Source organism: Tympanuchus pallidicinctus, unplaced genomic scaffold (genome assembly GCF_026119805.1).
Source record: "Tympanuchus pallidicinctus isolate F22 unplaced genomic scaffold, pur_lepc_1.0 scaffold12, whole genome shotgun sequence".
Lineage (NCBI taxonomy): Eukaryota > Metazoa > Chordata > Aves > Galliformes > Phasianidae > Tympanuchus > Tympanuchus pallidicinctus.
The window spans coordinates 2,613,848-2,633,621 of record NW_026294637.1 but is presented as its reverse complement, the minus strand read 5'-3'; the positions used below and the strand labels follow the sequence as shown (position 1 = coordinate 2,633,621).

General features: G+C 42.3%; 1 protein-coding gene across 2 annotated transcripts; it reads left to right on the top strand.

The window, feature by feature from the left end:
* The first annotated feature begins 36 nt into the window (after positions 1–36).
* On the top strand, positions 37–19,595 carry CLPX (caseinolytic mitochondrial matrix peptidase chaperone subunit X). Of its 2 annotated transcripts, XM_052672485.1 has the most exons (14): positions 37–180; positions 3,574–3,734; positions 5,104–5,221; positions 9,081–9,235; positions 10,017–10,176; positions 11,747–11,788; positions 12,256–12,432; positions 13,104–13,268; positions 13,610–13,698; positions 14,192–14,356; positions 15,061–15,360; positions 16,329–16,421; positions 16,642–16,748; positions 17,754–19,595. In XM_052672485.1, the coding sequence occupies exons 1-14, from the start codon at positions 111–113 to the stop codon at positions 17,842–17,844; spliced, it is 1,893 nt and encodes a 630-aa protein (XP_052528445.1). In that variant the 5' UTR covers positions 37–110; the 3' UTR covers positions 17,845–19,595. The 2 variants fall into 2 exon arrangements, with proteins under 2 accessions (XP_052528445.1, XP_052528446.1); XM_052672486.1 differs by lacking the exon at positions 11,747–11,788.
* The last annotated feature ends 179 nt before the right edge of the window (positions 19,596–19,774 follow it).

Below are 19,774 nucleotides of genomic sequence, written 5' to 3'. Positions count from 1 at the left end.
CGAGGCGGCGCCGAGCGGGGGGAAGGGGTGTTTACGCCGCGGGCGGGGCGCGCAGCTCCGCCGCCAGCGAAGGCCTCGTCGGGGGGAGCGGGCCGGGCCGCGGCCGCGCCATGTCCGCCTGCCACAGCTGTGCCGCGGCCGCGCGCCTGCTGGGCTCTACGCTGCCCTCTGCGCGGAGAGGTAACCGCCCCGACCCTCCGCTCCTCTCGACCCTTCCCGGCTCCTTCGCGCTGCCCCGCGGGGCCCGGCCCTCTTCCCCGCGCCGCTGTGGCCGCTGTCAGCGCCGCAGGTGCCGTGCGATAAGGGCCGGGGCGGCCCCGTGTCTGCCGAGCGTTCTCCTCGAGGAGGTTCAGGGCTGTGGGGAGCTGCGGGAAGCGGGCTCTCGTTGGCGTCGTTCCGTGCTGGCTTGGCGGAAAGTGTGTCCAGCTGGCGAGCGGCGCGAGGCCCGCGCCAGCCCTGCGAGGGGGCTGCAGCCTTCCGCCCCGGTCCGGCTCTCTCCTCGTGCTGTGCCTTTGTTGCTGTGCGCAGCCCTCCCCGCTTTTCAATGAGCTTTGGGGCTCATAAGGCAGAGGGCCGTTCGTGGCTCCCCGGCGTGAGCTCTGCGCCCGCCTTTGTGTGTGACACCTGCCCTGAGGGCTGAACGTGGCCTTCAGAGCCACGCAAATCCGGGGGAACGAGGAGTCTGAAAACAGGCAGTGCTCTACGTTTAACTCAGAAGTACTGTTTTTCTTTGTGCCTTTCTAAGGAACAAACAGAGCTTGTGTTTTTTCCCCTCAGAACTAAGAATTCAGAGGGATGTGTACAAGAGCAAATAAGGCTGGAACGTGTTTGTGGAGTCATATTGCACATCTGCTTACCTGGGGCTTTTAAAAGTCTTCACTTGGCACGTTCTGGTGGTTGTGACAGATCAGTTTGTGGGGCATCGCTGATGGGTGTGGTGGCAGTTGGTATAAACTTGAGGTTGTCAGGCCCTCATCTCCTGTCAGTCTCCCTGTGACAATGTGGGACAAAACACTCTTACAGAATACTTGAGGTTTGGCCCAAAGGTTGGCGTTTCATTCCTCACCTCTCAATGTTTAATAAGTTGTAAAGGAGCCTTCTGTTTTGTCACAGCCTGCTGATCTAGGCAAGTTATGGAGAGGTGCTGTTGCTGCTGCCACAGCTCTTATGTTTGACACGTGTTCTTATAGCTACAAAAAGTGCCCAAACCTGACTGCTGGTGTGTGTGAGAATGCTGCTGTGCTGCCATGTATCTGCACCCTTAGAGTGCCTGCATCCTTCAGCAGAAAGTGCTAGCACTGGGCTGGAATTGCTTTTGGATTTACTTATGGAGGACAGTCATTGTGATAACTTTCTTCCTCCTTTAGTCTTTAATTGCACAATGAAGTTCTGTCTGAAAAAGATAATAAAGCAAGAATCACTCAGATCTCGGGGTTGGCTGAACACGGCAAGCTTCGTCCCAGGACCTGAAGCTGATGGAGCAGTAATGTGGTTTTGTTTTCTTCTGCTTTAACCAATCTGTACCCTTTAGAATTCAGCACACACGGCACGGTCAGTTTGATATTGTACCCCACAGACTGACCAGCTTTTGTGAGAGGGAGGAAGGAGGGGGTCAGCAGCACAGGCACTGCTGCAGGGTGGATGGCTGCCTGGATCCATTGCCTGCAGCCCAACAGACTCTGGGTGCAGTCACACAGCTGTGGTGGTGCTGATCGGTAGAGCAGAAATGTGGTGCTTATCAGCTCAGGCACTTCTCATGTCATTTCATCCCCAGTGTGTTTTCAGGACATCTTCTGTGTCATTCGATTAAAATTGGCCACCTTCTGTCCCTGTATAGCGCTCAGCAGTAGTAAAGTGTTTGAGTCTCTTTATTAGGGCTTTGTTCTCTGTAGGCAGGAGAATTGTGATATTGGTTTTTCCCTCTGCAGAGATACTTTTCTGTTGTGGTGGGTGTTATTTTTAAGATGTCCTGTTCCTTTCCCTTTAGAGGAAGCAAGACAAAGCTCAGTAAAGAAACCATTTATGAGGAATAAGCCCCCCAGGACTGGGAAGTGCTGCGTAACATCTATGACACGTTGGGCACTCAGCACAGTGTGTTTGGTAGTGACAAGTGCACTCAGCACTCCGAACTGTCGATGCAGGTTTGCTCAGCAGGGCACAGCTGCTTGTGAAACTGAACCAGCGTTTGCAGTTTGTTTCTGGTGTGGAGCAATCTGTGTGTTTGCATTGCTTGTGCTATGTTGCAAGCTAAGGTGCTTTTCCACACTGTAGTGGCTCTCAGCAGGGAAGTTGAAATTCTGTTAATTCTTTTTATGTTTACACATGGATTTATCATATACGTTTTAAAACAACAAACCAGAAATGTTTACTTCTTCCAGAGCAAATGAACTGTGCTTCTGTTGCCAATTTTTTTTTCTGAGTGACTTTTTTGTAGGTTTTTCATCTCTCTGACTTAGAGCAAAAACCAGGCAGGAGCAGCAAGGTTTGAACTCTCCTGGTCACTGTACAGCTCTTCTGTCAGTAACATTCAGAGCTCCTGTCAGGTACATGAAGCAAGTCAAAAAGCGCTGGTTTAAATAAAAGGAAGGTGGAAGAAAACGATTGCAGGCTCCTTGTTTGTGCCCAGATGTTGCAATCACAAGGATGACACACGTTGATTCACCCCATACCCAGGCATGGAGTGTAACCTTACACGCCGCTTGGTTTCTCAGTACATTTTCTTTCTCGTTGGCAGTAAGCCACGTCCACAGCATTCACCCTGTTTAATATTTATTGTGCCTCTCTGCAGAGGCTCAGTGTGTGCCAGCTGTAACGCTGCCTTTTCAGTTTCCCCTGCAACAACTTTTTTTGTGTGTGTGTGTCAGACGTTTCCTCCGATTCCTGGAAATGACTTCTCAGTGAAATCCAAATCCAGGCACAAGGGCTCCTCGTAGGTAACTGCTGCACAATAAGGGCATGTTTCAATGGTCTCTTTTTTACTCTGATGGTTTCACAGGAGCTGGATGCTGGTTGTTCTGAGGATTGCTTTCACGCACGGGATGTTCCCAGTCCTGTGGCACGATGGGACTCTGAGCCCTCTGACGTCAGAGGACATAGGATTACTTTCAGGTCATTTTTGGACCATCTGGCAGCTTTTTATGGAGTAAACTTTAAGGTGGTGAAATGAATTCATTTTGCATTGCTGAAATGTGGCTGCTCGGAGTTCTGCTGTTGGTGGCTTTTATTTAACATAAATCAGCTTCGGGATTCGGTGACGTCAGAGTCAGAACTGGGGTATTTTCAATTGAGATCCAGAATTAAGTACTTAACATGGAGGTAAAAGACTGCATTTTGAGCAGAGTATGCTTGAGGAAAACACTGGTTTGGTTTTATCTTACTGATTTTCCCTAAAGAGCTGGATAAAAGTATAAGGCAGTGCATTGAAACTGAGTAGATACAGTTACAGCCAGCGTGCTTGAGTCAGATGCTAACGAGGTATTCTGTTGTCTTGCTGTGATACTGGCAAGATTTTCACCACGGTGTAATGCTTGGTGAAATTAACTGTTTTCCTTCTGTGCTTTCATTTGTTTCCAGGTATTACCTGTGGCCGTACACGCATCCCTGTTCTGGGGAAACTTGGGACTTTTGAAACGTGTTCTCTCAGGCGGATTCCTCTTAGAAGCTTTTCGGAAACACCGGCGTATTTTGCTTCAAAGGATGGCGCGGGCAAGGATGGCTCTGGAGAAGGAAGCAAGGTAATCTCCGTGTGTTGTGCTTTTCAGTAGTTTTGGCCAAGATGTTTCCTAAATGTTTTTAGTAGATATGATTCTTCAAATTGCTGCAGCTGATAGCAAAGAAAAATTCTACTGTGAATCTACCGGCAGACAAACTGTATCAATGTTCTGTAATGCTTGTCCTAGTTTTATTAGTCTTTTTGCCTGGGGACACTTCAGAGGTCTCTGTACAATGTTATAAATCCACAGCAGTTTTCAGCAGCTCAGGGAAGAGTAGTGATCACAACTGTTCTTCAGAAGCCTGCTGCTGCCAAGTGGGCTTTCAAAAGTAAGTACAGTTTTCAACGTTCCTTTTCAGCTCTGGTCTGGTAGTTGTGTTTCAGTTGTCACAAGGCGACTTTGTGAGGAGACCTGCTTTATTCTTGGAAGTAAATTTTAATCTATTTTCATCCTGGCCTTTCTCTGTAATTATAGTTAATAAACAGCTTCTTCAGATAAATGATTACCTGAGAATAAAATTGCTCTTTAGTCAGCAAATAACATTTTGAGAGTTTTGAGCGATAACTTTTGCCTTAGCATGGTGGTACGTCATCTGAGTGACTGTCCAGGTGACACAGGTGTGTTCTGAAGCTTCACATTGAATTTACTTGAACAACGAAGAAGGAAATCTGAGATTTTTTTTCTTATTATTCTGTGCTTGAGAAAGATTCTGAGGAAAAGTGGGCACATAAGGCTTAAAAAAGTGCAGAAGTGTCTTGAAAGAGGGGAGAGATCTTCGGTGTTCTCTAAAATTAATTGCTACCAGTTGACATTAAATACCACTGAAAGCAGAACACTGAGAAAGAGCAGGATTCTGCCTTAGAGGTCAGAAGAGGATTTTTTGCAAACAGTTTCTGAGATGCTTGTTTTATAGGCATATCTGCCCTTACAGCCATCTGCTTGCATAGGGACGTCTGCCAAGGACACAAGAAGAGATGTGGCATCCAGAACCTTCAGAACAAACAGTTTTGATAGTGACGTGACGCTCTATAAGAATGAACTGTTTTCTTCTCTGTGCTTAGCATAAACTGTGTTGGAATGTGTTGTTAAAACACTCCTAACGCAGCATAGCTTGCTATTATTGCAGTGCCAATCCAGCAGTTGTAATGCAGACATGGGGTGCTTCTGTGAGCATCCAAAATTGGTGCAACTGGGAAATGCAGGCGCTCGTACGCTTCAGGTTGTTTTTATTGTGCTGCTGAGCTTTCAAAACCTTCCAAAAGTCCTGACAGGAGTTATTTCATTACACAGGTATTACAGTATTCACGTGGCTGGATTCCACAAACACTGCCAAATGCCCGGTGTCGCAGCGCTGCTGTTTGGCACTAATTGTCTGGAAATCTCTTTTTAGAAGTCTGTCGGTGAGGGGGGCGGTAAGAAGTCGAGCTCTGGAAGTTCTGGAAAAGGAGGGAACCAGCTGCGCTGCCCCAAGTGTGGAGACCTGTGCACACATGTGGAGACCTTCGTGTGTAAGTGCTGATGGGTGGCTTCTCCATAGATGGCTGCAGGGCTGGTTGGGTTAAGGATCCGATGCCGTCCTGGTCGTTACGTTTTAGTCTGCGTGGAACTTCAATTAATTACACAATGTGGGGGGGGAAAAACAGTTTAGTTTGGCCACGTTGGAATAAGCACGTACTGTCTGATGCATTTGTGTAATTGCCTGTGGTGTGGAGCAGAATATGATGGTGGAATTTGGACTGCGATTTATAACAGCTTGTCTCCATTTTATGGAGTCGTAGTGATGCCTGTGTAAACAGTACTGCTTTAACTACTAATAGTTCTTTTCTGTCCATTTATAGATGTAAATGTCAGTACTGTCTGTCCTCTGCTTACTAAATAATAGGACTAATCCTGTGTGCACTGAAACCAGAGTGGTTATCCAGCAGAGGAATCAGCACGTGACAGATGGCTTACTAGGTTGAGTTTTGTGACAAAATCAAACACGTAATGCCTTCTAAACAGGAATCAGGAAAGTCCAAACAAAATCCAAAGTGTGTGGGGTGCCTGATGTGTCCAGCAGGAGTAGCAGCCTTTTGAAATACAATTCAGAGTAACGCCAGCTATGCTGCAGGTTCTGTTGCACTCAAAGATATTTCTCCTTTTTTCAACACTAATGAGACCTGTCTAGAAAATAGGTGTCAGAAAGCAAACACTCATTGTCACTTGGTGGGCCTCAAGGAGGAAGTATCAAATCCTAATCAGTCTTGTGCACTAAGAAGCTTCAGACAAGGATAGCATTAACTTGTTAAATGGTTGTTAATATCACAGTGAAAATGAGCAGATGTGCTTTTATTCACTGCTGCTTGTATAAAGCATGCTATTCATTTAAAATGATCAGGCAGCATGAATCACAAGACCGTTGTGTAGCAGCGGTGTACTTAAATAAAAGGATCAATCATTGGTAGCTGTTTTGTTTCTTCTTTGCTGTTTATAAATAATGGGTATTTTTATTTGAAACTGCAGACAACAAACCATTCTGAAAAATCCAACACAACTGATGTAACAAGAAATGGAATCCTTTGGGTATTGTCCTTCAATTTGGAAATACCATTCGGGCATTGATGTGGAGTAGAATAATGGCTGTGTCCCTACACAGCAGAAATGTAACCTGGTTTATTTTCATTGGCACTAGGAATATTTAAACATGCTTGAAAACTTTCTTATGGAGAGAATTAATTTCTATTAGTATTACGGGAGAAAGTAGGAGCAAGCCTGCTTGTTGGTAGCAGAGTGCATCTGCTTCTTACATCCTTGTGTGTTCTACTCAGACTTCAGGGCTGCACAGCCTTTAAAGCCTGTTAGCAGTTCTAACTGAGCACCGTGGCACCAATAGTGGGCTGGAGTGGGCTTTCTCATTCTGAGAGCAGCAGTCTTCAGTCTTAGTTGTTAACTTGAAAGCTTTGTCTTCAATTTTATTTGATAATTGCTCTCAAGTTTTCTCTGGGTCTGTCTTTTTCTGGCTTTGTTAATTCAATCACGCTGCTTCCAGCCAAATCATAGAATGTGAAGGTGTTGGAAAACAAAAGGGATAAAATACTTCTAAAAATACTAGAAACAAAGAAAAAGGGAGAAAACTGATAAAAAATGAATGGGTTTCAAGTCTTCTTATACATTGTAACTTTAAGTTTTCAGATAGGCCTTTAACACTGCTTAGCAAAACTATTGAATTCAACCAATTCCAGTTTGAATTACAGGCTGCAGAGCATTATGTACTGAGAGCCAAAAGGAAAATGAGGAATTAGCAGTCGCTTCATTTTTTTGTAGTAACAAACTGCTAAGGAAGAATGAAACAAATCAAGAGTTGTGTGCTTGACATATTTCCTTAGCAGTTCCTGTGCTGCTTTGGTTTGCCAAGCTATGCAAAGAGTTTTGCAATGAGTGAAACAAGATGTGAGCTGCAGAGGTGGAGTGAAATCTAATAGCTTTAAAGCTGGTTGGCACAAGAAGCCTTAAGCAGGCACTGCTGTTGCTGCCTTCAGCTGACACCATGAACTCTCGTCCTCAAAAGCAAGACTTTCCTGCTATGTACTTCACGGGGTAGAAGCTGCCCTGATGTCCTTTTACCTTAGCAGTTTGGTAGCCCTTTGTCTCAGCCCCACAAGTGTTTTTGAGATTAATTCTCTTGCTCTGACTTCCTGTGTGTATTGTAGAAACCCAGCATTTCTCTTTGTCAGGATCAGCTTGGGTGTGCTTTGGAAACTGTGTACAAACACAGCCTCTGGTACACTATGGTAACGTTGCCTGAATCAGAAACAACACTCAGCTTGTTTTCTTATTACATAATGAGTATTTGCAAATATCTTAATGACAGTGAGATAATTTGACCTGAAAGCTCTTCCCTGTGTTCTTGTGTATTTGCCAACTCTCCACATAAAGCATGGCATACGAAAACAACCAGCAGTGTACAAGAACTGGTATTTAAGAACAGAGAAGTTGCTTGAAGTTTTGTGCTCACTTTTAGGAGAACAGCAGTGCTGGGACGTGATTTCCCTAGAAAACTGCTCAGAACTTCTGCCACCCAGTAGAACTTCTGTAACTGCACGCACCAATGCTTGTTTCCCAGTGCTGTGCACACAATGGGAGCTGCCCTCCACAGCTGAGGGCGGTTACCAAATTAATCTGGGGCCTCCCACACATCAAAGCTGCTCTGTACCTATTGACCCTGCGAGTCTCACTGAAAATAGGAAAGGTCTCTAGTTTACCTTCCTGTCTGCTGCTTGGAATAATTGAGGCAAGTGTATTCTGCACAATGATTTTTTCTTTCTTTCTTTTTTTTTTTTTTTTTTAATGGATGATGTTTTAAGAGATTGGATTCTTACAGCTTGCTGTTCAGTCGCTTTCTTTTTCTTTCCCTCCACCGTTCCTGTGGATCTATAAAGGGGACAAGGATTCTTGTGGTTACTCCTTGCTAACCAGGCTGCTAGCATTGCAGAAGGAAGGACAGCAGCCTTGTGGCTCTGCAGGCATAAAGGAGAGCAGGGCTCTTCTGAGTGAGCATTGGGAGTGTGTTTTCCTGTTGTGCTCTGACTCAGTAAGAGCTAAAACAGGTGAATGTGTGCCAGTGATTGCGTTCATATCAGGTAGATAACAGCTGGAATGTTGCCAGAGGAACTTGTCAGCTGTTGTATGAATTTTCTCTGTAGTATTTATTAACTTGACTACAGCTGTGATGATTGCTGTTTTATTAAACAGTCTGGTCTTTTTTTACTCAGCTATAAGGTGCATTTAATATTAACGCTGATGCCAGCTCCTTGGAAGGCAAAAGCAAGCTATAAATAAGCAGCTGGTGTATTGCTGGAGGCTGCTGGTAGAATCAGCTGTACTAGAATGTACACGCCATTTTCTGAAAGCTTTTTATGAGTTCAGAAGTTCAGACATTGAAGATTTTCCTGTGGTTGTCTTGCTGCATTCACTTTGCTTTTAATTTAATAAGTTCACTAGCATATTTAGTTTAAACCAGTCTTATTGTATTTAACAGAACACATCGGTATTGTTAGACCTATTTCAGGTTATAAGCTTGTTTTTTCTGTTGCCTATTTTGGGTTATTTCAACTTGGATTTCTGAAAGTAGTAAAGTAGTAATGCAAGTTCTGCTGTGCAATTCTTGAAGCCAGTGTTGGCACATAACATAACACGGCTCTTTGAGGAAATAATTCACTAAGTTGGCAGTAGGAGGGTTTGGCTTTTGGATTTTGAAAGTAAGGACAGACAGTAAAACTAAGCAGAAGGTGTTGCAAAGCATCCTGAGCACCTGTTGCAACCCCAAACTGTCTCTTGTTGGGATGAGCAAGTGATTTTCCTTACCGTTTGGATTCTCTTTTTTCACAGCTTCCACCCGTTTCGTGAAGTGTGAAAAGTGTCACCATTTTTTTGTTGTACTGTCAGAGGCAGACACTAAAAAGAGCATCATTAAGGAGCCCGAGTCAGCAGCAGAAGCTGTGAAGTTGGCATTCCAGCAGAAGCCGCCTCCTCCACCCAAAAAGGTACGGTCCTTGTTGCAGCCCACTTTCCTTTGCACTACAGCATGCTGCACTACTTTACTTCTTAATTTGCTTTGGGTGTAATGGTTCACTGTGACAGAGCAACGAGGAATAAAGATGATGAGTTCAAGATTAAACCTTTGAGAGCTTTGTGACCTGGCAGAGCACTGATAAAGAAACAGTAGATCCCATAAGAGGAGTTGGGCTTGGTTTCCTCTGCCTTTGTCTTGTGACTGAGATGCAGTACCTTAATTTTCTCCTTGTGACCTTAAGATAACCTCAACCCTCTCCAGCCATGCTGTCCTTAATTTCTTGCCACGGCCTCACATTCCACACTGTCAGCTTCTTTCTGTAATTGCAAAACCTTTTGTTTGACTTCTTTTTGGTTGTGAATTATGGCAAGTCAGCGTGTGGCTGCAACCTGTCTACTGCAGCACCCATCTTACATCATTTGATTTCCTTAGGTAGTGAGGGAGCACTGTTGGTGACAGGTGGATGGTTGGACTGGATGATCTTGTAGGTTTTTTCCAACCCTGGTGACTGTGTGTGATTCTGGGAGCTCACTGTGTTTCTCACTTCCTCGTGGACTGCAGTGGGGTCTGTTCTGAAATGCAGGGTTCAGCTGTGCTTAATTAGGAAGTTCTCAGAATGTGTGTCAAAATCTTAACGCACACAAAAAAAGCCCTAAAACTGCAGTCAAGTTTTGAGTGTCCTGTAAAGGCTGTCTTCTAAATTTCTGCACAGTTATTTAGGACTATTTACTAATACTGAGTCACTTCTTCAGATTTATAACTACCTCGACAAATACGTTGTTGGTCAGTGTTTTGCCAAGAAGGTGCTCTCAGTTGCTGTGTATAATCATTACAAGAGGATCTACAACAATATCCCAGCTAACCTGAGACAGCAAGCTGAAGTTGAGAAGCAGACTTCTCTAACACCAAGAGGTTTGTGTGATGTTTTCTATTCTTCTGTTCAAATAAAATCCACCATTTCAGAACCCTGCCTCATGCTTCTGACCTTCTAATGGTAGTAGCTGAGCTGCAATCTGTGCATATTTATACACGTGTTTCCCAAAGGAAGAGAAATGTCAAAGCTTCCCAGAATGGCTGTTGATAGACTCAAACATTGCATTCTTAGGTAAAACACAGCATTTTCAAAACACTGCATGTGAGCAAATTACTGCCTTAACGGTGTATGAAAGCTCAGAAGTGATGAACCTGACTGCTTTCACTGTCTGAATAGAATGAAGGGGGATAAGCAAATACTGCACTGGTGAGTTGATGAAATCTCACCTAAGGATGGCTTCACTTGATGCTCAGTGTTCTGTAATTTAAATTATTAAAGAGTATATACAGTGAAATTCAGATTTTACAGAAATAATTTTGTGACTTATTTAAATAGCAGTCCAGAAGGTTCATGATTTCACAGGTGTTGTCTACCCTACTAAATGTTTAGTGTTTTTCTTACTGACACATTTTTAGGTATCTTCCTTTATAAAGTAAGCTTACAAATTTTACTTCCAATCTCTTTTACTGCATATCTTAATCTAATTGCTGCTTAATCTGCAGGCAGCCATGCAGATCACACAGACAATATTTTGCATAGTGAATTTGATGAACAGTTACCTTCCTAAACTTGATGGCTGCTGTTGGCAGCGCCTGTTGGTCACCGTAGCATTGTTCCATATCTAGCAGGTGGAGTCTGAGCTCCTCTTGGCAGTACTTCTGCTGCTGAGTAAACATGGGGCTGTGTTGATCTACATTATTTTTAGAAGTAGGATTAAGTGGCTGTCCCTGATTCAAAGCATACCTTGGTTGTTTCTTTCTTAAGGTGTTTTTCTCTGCGTTGCAATGAATAGTATGCTAAGGAAAGAAATCTTTGTTTCTTGAATTTACTTCAAAAAACAAAACAAAAAACAGCACAAGCCAAACCTCGAATATGCAGGGGAGAACCTTAGCAGCACTGTTTTGTACCTGGCGTGTGAAAGTTCCTGATCCTCTGCAGGAAGTTTGGTGTGCACTCAAACTGCCAGTGGATGTTTGTGATTTATGCATTTGCAGTTCATAATACTTTGAAATATGTTTCATCTGCCATTCTATCACTCAGATATAAACGTGTGAGTTTTAAGTCTCTTCCAAGCAGAATTGTCTTATGGTGTGTGTGTATGTATGTATATATATATATGTATATATATATATACATATATATATATATGTATAACATATATATATATACACATATGTCTCCTTATTTTTCTGCAAGTGCTTCTAAAAAAAGATCCATGTAGAGGTCTCAGTGTTAATGTCTTACATAATAAATAGCTTGCTGTCACTTTAATTAAAAGCATGCAAGTTGAACCTGGGGCTAAACTGGATGGTAATAATAACAAACTTGTGGGGACTTCTTGTTAAAGTCCTTGATACACATCAGTGATAAGTATTCAGAAGAGGGCAAGAGGTAGAGAAGCTGTAAGATTTTATAAATTTTCACTACTGTTTTCATCCTCTCTCTTAGAATTAGAAATCAGAAGACGGGAGGATGAGTACAGATTTACAAGTAAGTGATCTCTCTCCTCATGTCCTCCTCTGCAATATTTACCCTTTTGATATTCATGTAGAATAGTATTTAGTGACCACTACAAGTGCTGGGTAAAAATTCTGCTCACTTTTCCCTTTTGTTATTAAATTTAATTGATGACATTGAGCATTTTTTTGGGGGGGGGGAGGGAGGGGGGTTGTGTGAGGTGTTTAAGATCTGTCTCTGTTTAGTTTTGTATGGAAAGTGTAAGGAGGAATGTTTCTGCATAATATGCTGTGCCATTAGAGATTCTCTTCCTATGTGCACTAAAAGCATAACTGAAAGTCGTGTTTTTTAGTAATTGCTTGAAGTTTATGCACTCCTCTCTAAATTCCTGCACAAATGGCTGTATCTGTAGATCCGCAGAACAGAGCAGAAAGCTGTGATGTATTGAAGGTACTGATGGCCTTGCAGTGCTCAAACTGTGCTGTCATTATTCTCTTCAGAACTGCTGCAGATTGCTGGGATTAGTCCGCATGGCAACGCTTTGGGAGCATCTATGCAGCAACAAATGAACCAGCAGATACCTCAGGAAAAACGGGGAGGTGAAGTACTGGATTCGCCCAACGATGACATAAAACTTGAAAAAAGTAATATTTTGCTGCTTGGACCAACTGGATCAGGTATACAGCTGTGTGATTTTATGTGTCTTAATTCTTTTTTGCTTTTTAAGTTTTATTTTAATGCCTTTTTGTATTGACTGATTAAAAGATGCAACTTTGTTACGCTGAAACAAAACGCCTCTAAAGTCTGTCTGCTTTCTAGGAGGCAAGTTGTGATGCAGCTCAAGTGATCTTTCACCCCTGGGACAGATCAGTTGCAGGTGGTTAAATGAAACGGTGGCTGTGTGTTCTTAGGAAGTGGGCTGATGTCACAACGTTTTGCACATTATCTGAGAGAGCACTCACTCAGTAATATGGTACTTCTGTTTCTCTCCAAAGAAGGAGCAGTGGAACTTTGCACTGCACTTTGAGTGTCTGCAAAGGACTATTGATTGATTTAATCTGTAGTCTATTCAAGTACGTGGATTTTGTTTTGTGTACTGTGTGATCCTTTGTTTGTGGTACAGAACGCATTTCAAGCTGCCTCAATACAGAATTGGTTGTATTCAAAACTACAGCTTGCTTGTGAACGCTGTCTGACTTGGGAACTTTTTCTTGTATGAGCACCTATGAATATACTGGTAACATTTTCAGTGTTTAATCACAGTAGTGGCAATCCTCTGATAAATAGTTGACTTTGTGTGCTCTGCAGAACTACCTGCAGTTGCAACATACGGGTTTTATTTCACCAGGTAAAACCTTGCTGGCTCAGACTCTAGCGAAATGCCTGGACGTGCCATTTGCTATCTGTGACTGTACTACCTTGACTCAGGCTGGCTATGTTGGTGAAGACATTGAATCTGTCATTGCAAAACTGCTGCAAGATGCCAACTACAACGTAGAAAAAGCTCAGCAAGGTAAACTTACACAATGTTTTCTCAAGTTCGTGAGCAAGTTATGTTAACCTTACTTAGGTGCTGTGAACTTGCAGATCATCAGTATTTCTGCAAACTATATTTCTGTGGCATGTACCTGAATTCTTCTACTTTCAAAGCAGAAATAATAAACATGAAGAGAACTATAAACATATATTTTAGTTCTTGTTTTAGCTTTGTTTATGTATCTGGTCGTACATTTTTGCAATCTGAAATACAGAAGTAGAACAGACTCTAACTTAAATTGCTTTCTTCCCAGTGTGTAAATTTTTGCTTGTCTTAAGAAGTAGAATCTTCCTTAAGTCCATTTTCTCTAACTGCAGGAATTGTTTTTCTGGATGAAGTGGATAAGATTGGCAGTGTTCCTGGCATTCATCAGTTACGGGATGTTGGAGGAGAAGGGGTTCAACAAGTACGTACTCAATGCAGTGGCTTTACTTTATAAGCAAACTGTTCATCAAGTCTGCTGTGTCAAACAGCATGGATCAGCTCCTTCATGATTAACCCCTGAAACTCTCACTTTTCCTCTTGAATTTCTTTTCTCAAAAAATCCCCAGAGCAACTCAGGACCACGTTGCAGAAAAGTTTTAATTTAAAAGCACCCTTGCAACATTCGGATAGGAAGTTGCTTCGTGGAGGCAGTAATGGAGAACGTTTTGTTTTTGGCAAACCTCTCAATTCATTACTGTGTGCCATTCACTGGGTGTATGGGAATGGCATTCAAAGATTTTTGTCTGTAAGTGGGATTGCTTCTCATTGAAAACTGATTTCTTTAAGCTTTTACTGATAGCATGTGAGCGTAAGAAATGATAACACGTGAGTACACCTGTGAAGATACACAGTGTGGGATCTTGTACGCCTTTGTGTGTGATGCTGCTGTTTATTGCTTATCCTTTGCTCCTCAGGGCCTGTTAAAATTGCTGGAAGGCACAATAGTAAATGTTCCAGAGAAGAATTCGCGTAAACTACGTGGAGAAACGGTGCAGGTTGACACAACAAACATCCTCTTTGTAGCTTCTGGTGCTTTTAATGGCCTGGACAGAATTATCAGCAGGAGGAAAAATGAAAAAGTGAGTACAGCAGGCTGTATTTGAACTGAGAAGTTATCCTGAGTACCGCTCACAGCACTGGCTCCTGAAGGTCTGGCTATACTTGTAAATCTAGTAAGTTTGTGCCTAGAGCAGCAGTTTTCCATCTGTTACCTCAGGTCAGGGAGGCTTAAGAAAGGTAGCAAAGAGCAAACCTATTGTTAGTAGGCTTAAGGAGCTTGCAGTAGTCTCTGTTTCTACAGGGAATTTTTTAGCATTTGCAATAAGAAAGAGGTTAAGCTGTTGACAGAACACTTGTTGGTGCAGTTCTTCATCTGTTGCAATACCCTGTGTTTCTTTAAAAACAGAATGAGACATGCATTGTTCTAGCAGTGATAACAGGATTTCTTTCATTGGGAGTGTGCCAAGTATGAAGCTGAGAAAACATCTGCATATCAGTAGAGGTGTGGAAATGTCTTTAAGATGTGTCACTTTTCTTTTATTAAAGAAAAACCTACTCTTATTCAGTCAAGCATCTTAATGCCTTACAGTGGCAATCAAGTATTATAAGGAGCTGATTGTGTGCCAGGGCTTTAATTTCACTGATAGTAATTCATTCAGCTTAAAGTAACGTGTAATGATGTAATTATTCCTTTTCTTTATGGAGCTGGAACATGATTTAGTTACATAAAGAAACTGAAGTAGTTTCATAGGCACTTCAGGTTGTTGTCTTTCCTTTTTTGCAGTATTTAGGATTCGGTACACCATCTAACATGGGAAAAGGCAGAAGGGCTGCAGCAGCAGCTGATCTCGCTAATATAAGTGGAGAGTCCAACACACATGAAGATATTGAAGAAAAGGATCGCTTGCTGCGCCACGTGGAGGCCAGAGATCTCATAGAGTTTGGAATGATTCCTGAGTTCGTGGGGCGTTTGCCTGTCGTGGTTCCTCTGCACAGCCTGGATGAGAAAACCCTCGTACGGATTCTCACGGAGCCGCGGAACGCTGTGGTTCCCCAGTACCAGGCATTATTCAGCATGGATAAGGTTGGACCTTGTGACAGCTTTTCAGTGGTCTTGTGTACAAATAATGTTATGACAGCTTTTCAATGGTCTTGTGTACAAATAAGGTTAAAAAGCTGCCTTGCTCCAAAGATGCACTGTCTGTTTTGTGGCTGAGGAAAGTGACTTTACGTACTTTCTAGCTTTGTAGGGAAAGAAATAGCAGACTGAGACAGGTAAGCTCTAAAAACTTGCAGATTGCTTGTTTAGGCCAGTGTTCTGTGAGGACATTGCTTACAAAACATTGGACAAGAAGTTGATGCTCTTTTTTTACAACGCACAGAAGAATGAAGTAGTGTGGTCTTCTCTACCTAATTGCTGTCATTTCAAGGCTGTGTGTCCAGCTTGTTTGGTTAGTGCTTGTTCTTTAAAACACCTTTCCTTTCCATTCAAAAAATAAAAAAGGGAAGAATGGGCAGCTTTCACTTTGAAGGGAAGTCTTTCACTGTTTGAGTGCAAGTGCCCAGTTGTTCCACTAGATACATCCATAATATTTTTTTTCAACTCCTGATTCAAATCGTTGGAAAGGGCCTTGACTTCAGTGATTTAAGGCTAGGGGGTGAGGAGGCCTTTGTATTCTGATCATCAGTTCTTCATTCTTCCTTACTCTCCAAGCGCATGCTCACCTTGCCTTTTCTTTAAATGCTATTTGCAGTGTGTGAAGTGCTTTGGAGATCTGCAGAGCACGAGTAACTGAAGAGTGAATTCAGTAGTTGTCTGTAATTACTATTCTTGTCCTTCTGTCCCTTCAGCACTTGTAGAAGTTGTATGTGAAGGGATGGTCACTAGTGGTAACTTCAGGTGTAACAGAAGCGTAGCAGAAGTTTTATGTAGTTTAAATGTTAACCGTTCTGGTCTGCAACAAGTGAAAGGCAAATACTTGCACTGTTACACCTGATGTGCTGCTGAATTATAAATGAAACGTTAGCTGAAATTGCTCTCTTTGTGTGCAGTGTGAATTGAATGTAACTGAAGATGCATTGAAGGCTATAGCCAGACTGGCCCTGGAGAGGAAAACTGGCGCAAGAGGTCTGCGATCTATAATGGTGAGTAAATCAAGTCTCATCTTGTGTAAGTGAACCTTCTCATATTGGTTCTGTGGCCCTCATCGTGGCAATTTGCAATCAACACCTTGCTCATAAATGTGTGCATTCAGATTTCTTCCAAGAAGACCTCTAGCTCTGACAATCACTTACTAGCTGTATGTATTTTTTTCTCTGTAGAAGACACCATACCTAAATATTTCTTCTCTTTGTGTTCTTGTAGGAAAAGCTGTTGCTGGAGCCCATGTTTGAAGTGCCCAATTCTGACATTGTATGCGTGGAAGTTGACAAAGATGTTGTAGAAGGCAAAAAAGAGCCAGGATACGTGAGGTAAAGCCATAATGAAGTATCAGCTGAGTAACAGTTAGGCAAATGGTCTGATGTTTGTCGTAGGGACAAGTGCATAAGCACAGAACCGTGCACACAACCTAAAAAGAATCCAGTATCTGTGTATTCTACACAGTTGTCTTAGTGCCTATTCTGTCCTAGAAACTTCGGGTTTGTATTGCTTTAGTTTTTAAAAAGAAGCTAAAAAATAAACCTTGTGTTTGAAGTTTCTTTAAATCTCATGTGTGTGTGTACCTGGAGAAATAAAGGAACCAATCAGCATCATAAGATAACAGTAAAAAACTTCAAATTCTAAATGTAGACAAGATTCTGAAGCAGAATTTTTCCTCCTTGTAACTTCTACCACTCCGAGGTACTTCTAATGCAAGCTATGGGCTGCAGCAAGCTTTCTCCTCCACTGTGCTTGGAGGAGTAGAGTGTTTAAAATAATAATAATAATAAATAAAGATTGGCTGAGCTCATTAAAATAACGACAGTCATAAAGATTATATTGTGCTGGAGTACTGAAAGCACTGGACAAATATAGGTTTAAAAAGTAATAGTTCTAATGACCAAGCAGTGGAGTTGAGGGGGATGAGTCAAGTTAAAATAAACAGAGGAATGATATTTAGGAACTTGAGCTTGGTCCACTTGGACTTTGTGCACTGAGGTGCGTGCTCTGCATTTGTCTGTATGCACATAATTTCCCAAGGGAAAGGTTATTATGGCTTGCTTTACAGCGCTCACGTCTGCTGAAAACATTTACTGATGAAATCAAATGACTTAACTGAATTCATGAGCCTTGGGATTGGCGTTCAGTAACGAGCTTGCCTAGTTTAAATCTGCATAGCACCACTTTCAGATCAAAAGGTCATTAAACAGATGGAGATCTGAACAGCTTTCATCAGGGCGCTTTGCAGGTAGCAAATTGCCCACAAGGTACAGAAACTGTCTCCATCTTTTTCTCCTCCATTTACAGAGTATCTGATCCGTTCATTTTAATTATAGGGCTCCCACTAAAGATTCATCTGAAGAAGAATATGACTCTGGAGTTGAGGAAGATGGCTGGCCTCGACAAGCAGATGCTGCTCACCATTAAATCCTGTCAGAATGCTCTCCTGCAAAAAGCGCACTTGGTTATTTCCTTAGGATTTGCCTCTGGCTTCACAATCTGATACTAACAGCATTGGATCTATCTCGGATATGATACGTGATGAGGAACCTTACCAGATAAATCAGATCATGTCTTTTACTGTAACATCACATTGATTTATTCGATGGACATTGTGTGGACTTGAATGGCATAATGTTCAAATATAAATTGTATACTACACTTGTTCAATTAAAACATAGCAAATACAGCAACACCTGGATTGCTCTTTCTAAAAAGTAAACAGCAATGCAGGTGCTGCCGATAGGTAGATTTTACAGTAATGCTACTCTACAAATGGGAAAACAAGTTTAATAATTAGCAGAGGGTGAATAAACGATCAGCTCCTCGTACAACTCACGTGGGGGTATGCAGTGTTAGACTTCTGCTGGTGTTGGGAGCCAGCGGTGCTGGAGTGACTTGTTACATGGGCTGGAAGGGAAGCCCTTGCACCAGGACTCTGAAAAGCTTGGGGGCACTGCAGACAGTGCTGGGAGATACTGCTAAACATGTACCACTGGCTTGTTAGTTAAATTGGATACTGAATACATCCTGTTGTTCACCTCTCCATCGGGAGAAAGTTTCGGTCACCTTAAATGGCTGCGGATGAAGGTGAAGACAATAATTTGCTCACTTTTCCAGAAGGGTAAATGAAATTGAGGGAGTGCTAAGCCGCCAGAGTTTGGATGACAAGTTGGCATAAATTTTTAAATATTAATGTTCTAATATAGTACATTTTGTTTAACGTATTGGAACTATCATGCATCAATTTTTTGGTGCCAGGTATTTGCCCAACCTATCTTATAATGTTAAGAGACAAAGAGTAAGTGTATAATATTTTTGATGTAATCAGTAGTGAGTGTTCACACGGCAGTGCTTTTTAAGTTATGCGCTCAAATGCTATAGTATTGCATCTTGTGCTTTTGTCTTTGGTTTTTAGGCTCACAGCAAAGCAGTCCTCCTGTTCTACATCCAAATGAATTCAATCCCTTAGGAAAGCATTTGTAAAAACCCAGTTGGACCTGTACGTTTTCAGTCTGTTTCAGGAATTAAAATTGTTGCTTACAACTCGGTTTTGTCCTTCAGTGATGGATTGAGGTTTTCCTGAGCCCTTCTCCTGAAGATTTAACTCGTGCTTTTTACAGAAAACTTGTCTCGTTCTTTTCCACCCTGTAGGTGTTTTATGTAGGGAAGGGTTCTGTGGGTGCTTGGCCCTCGTTTTTTTTGTTCGTTTTTGTCATGTAAATTTGAAGTGACAGTCACCTAATCGTTGTGTTCTTCCATAGGAAGCAGCGTGAGCCAGATGCATCAGGTACTGCATTAGGATTCCACCTTTTTCTGTTCAGTCGCCCATCCGTGGTTTGGAAAAAGCTGCTTTTAGACTTGGGAGTGTTTCTAGAGAAGCTTCGTTGCCTCAGATGGGAATCTGGGGTGAGCTGTAACATGTCCTCATTTTCCTTTTTGTAGAGTGAGAAATAGATTCGCTTTTAACTCAGAGCTCTTTAATCAGATTGTTTTTTAAATGGATTGAAAAGAATAACCACCATTCTAGGCAGAACTGTTAAACAACTTAGTTTTGGAAGTTGTTTGGGATTATTTGCAATTATGTAATCAAGAACTGTTTTTAAGGAAACAAATGCTGTGTAACTGCAGTTTGTACCTCACTGCTGGAGTTTGAATAAAACCAATGAATACTGGGAGCTGGAGCCGTGTCATCCCTGCTGCTCCGCGGCCAGAGCTGCTGGTTAGCCTGGGCTCAGAAATGCAGTTCTGTTCAGTCACGGACGGACACCAAAGGAGCTCAGTGATGGTGATGAGGCTCTTTTAACTCGGTTTTAATAAATTAGGGTGAGAGCTAATGCCCTGAAATTGTGCCAGG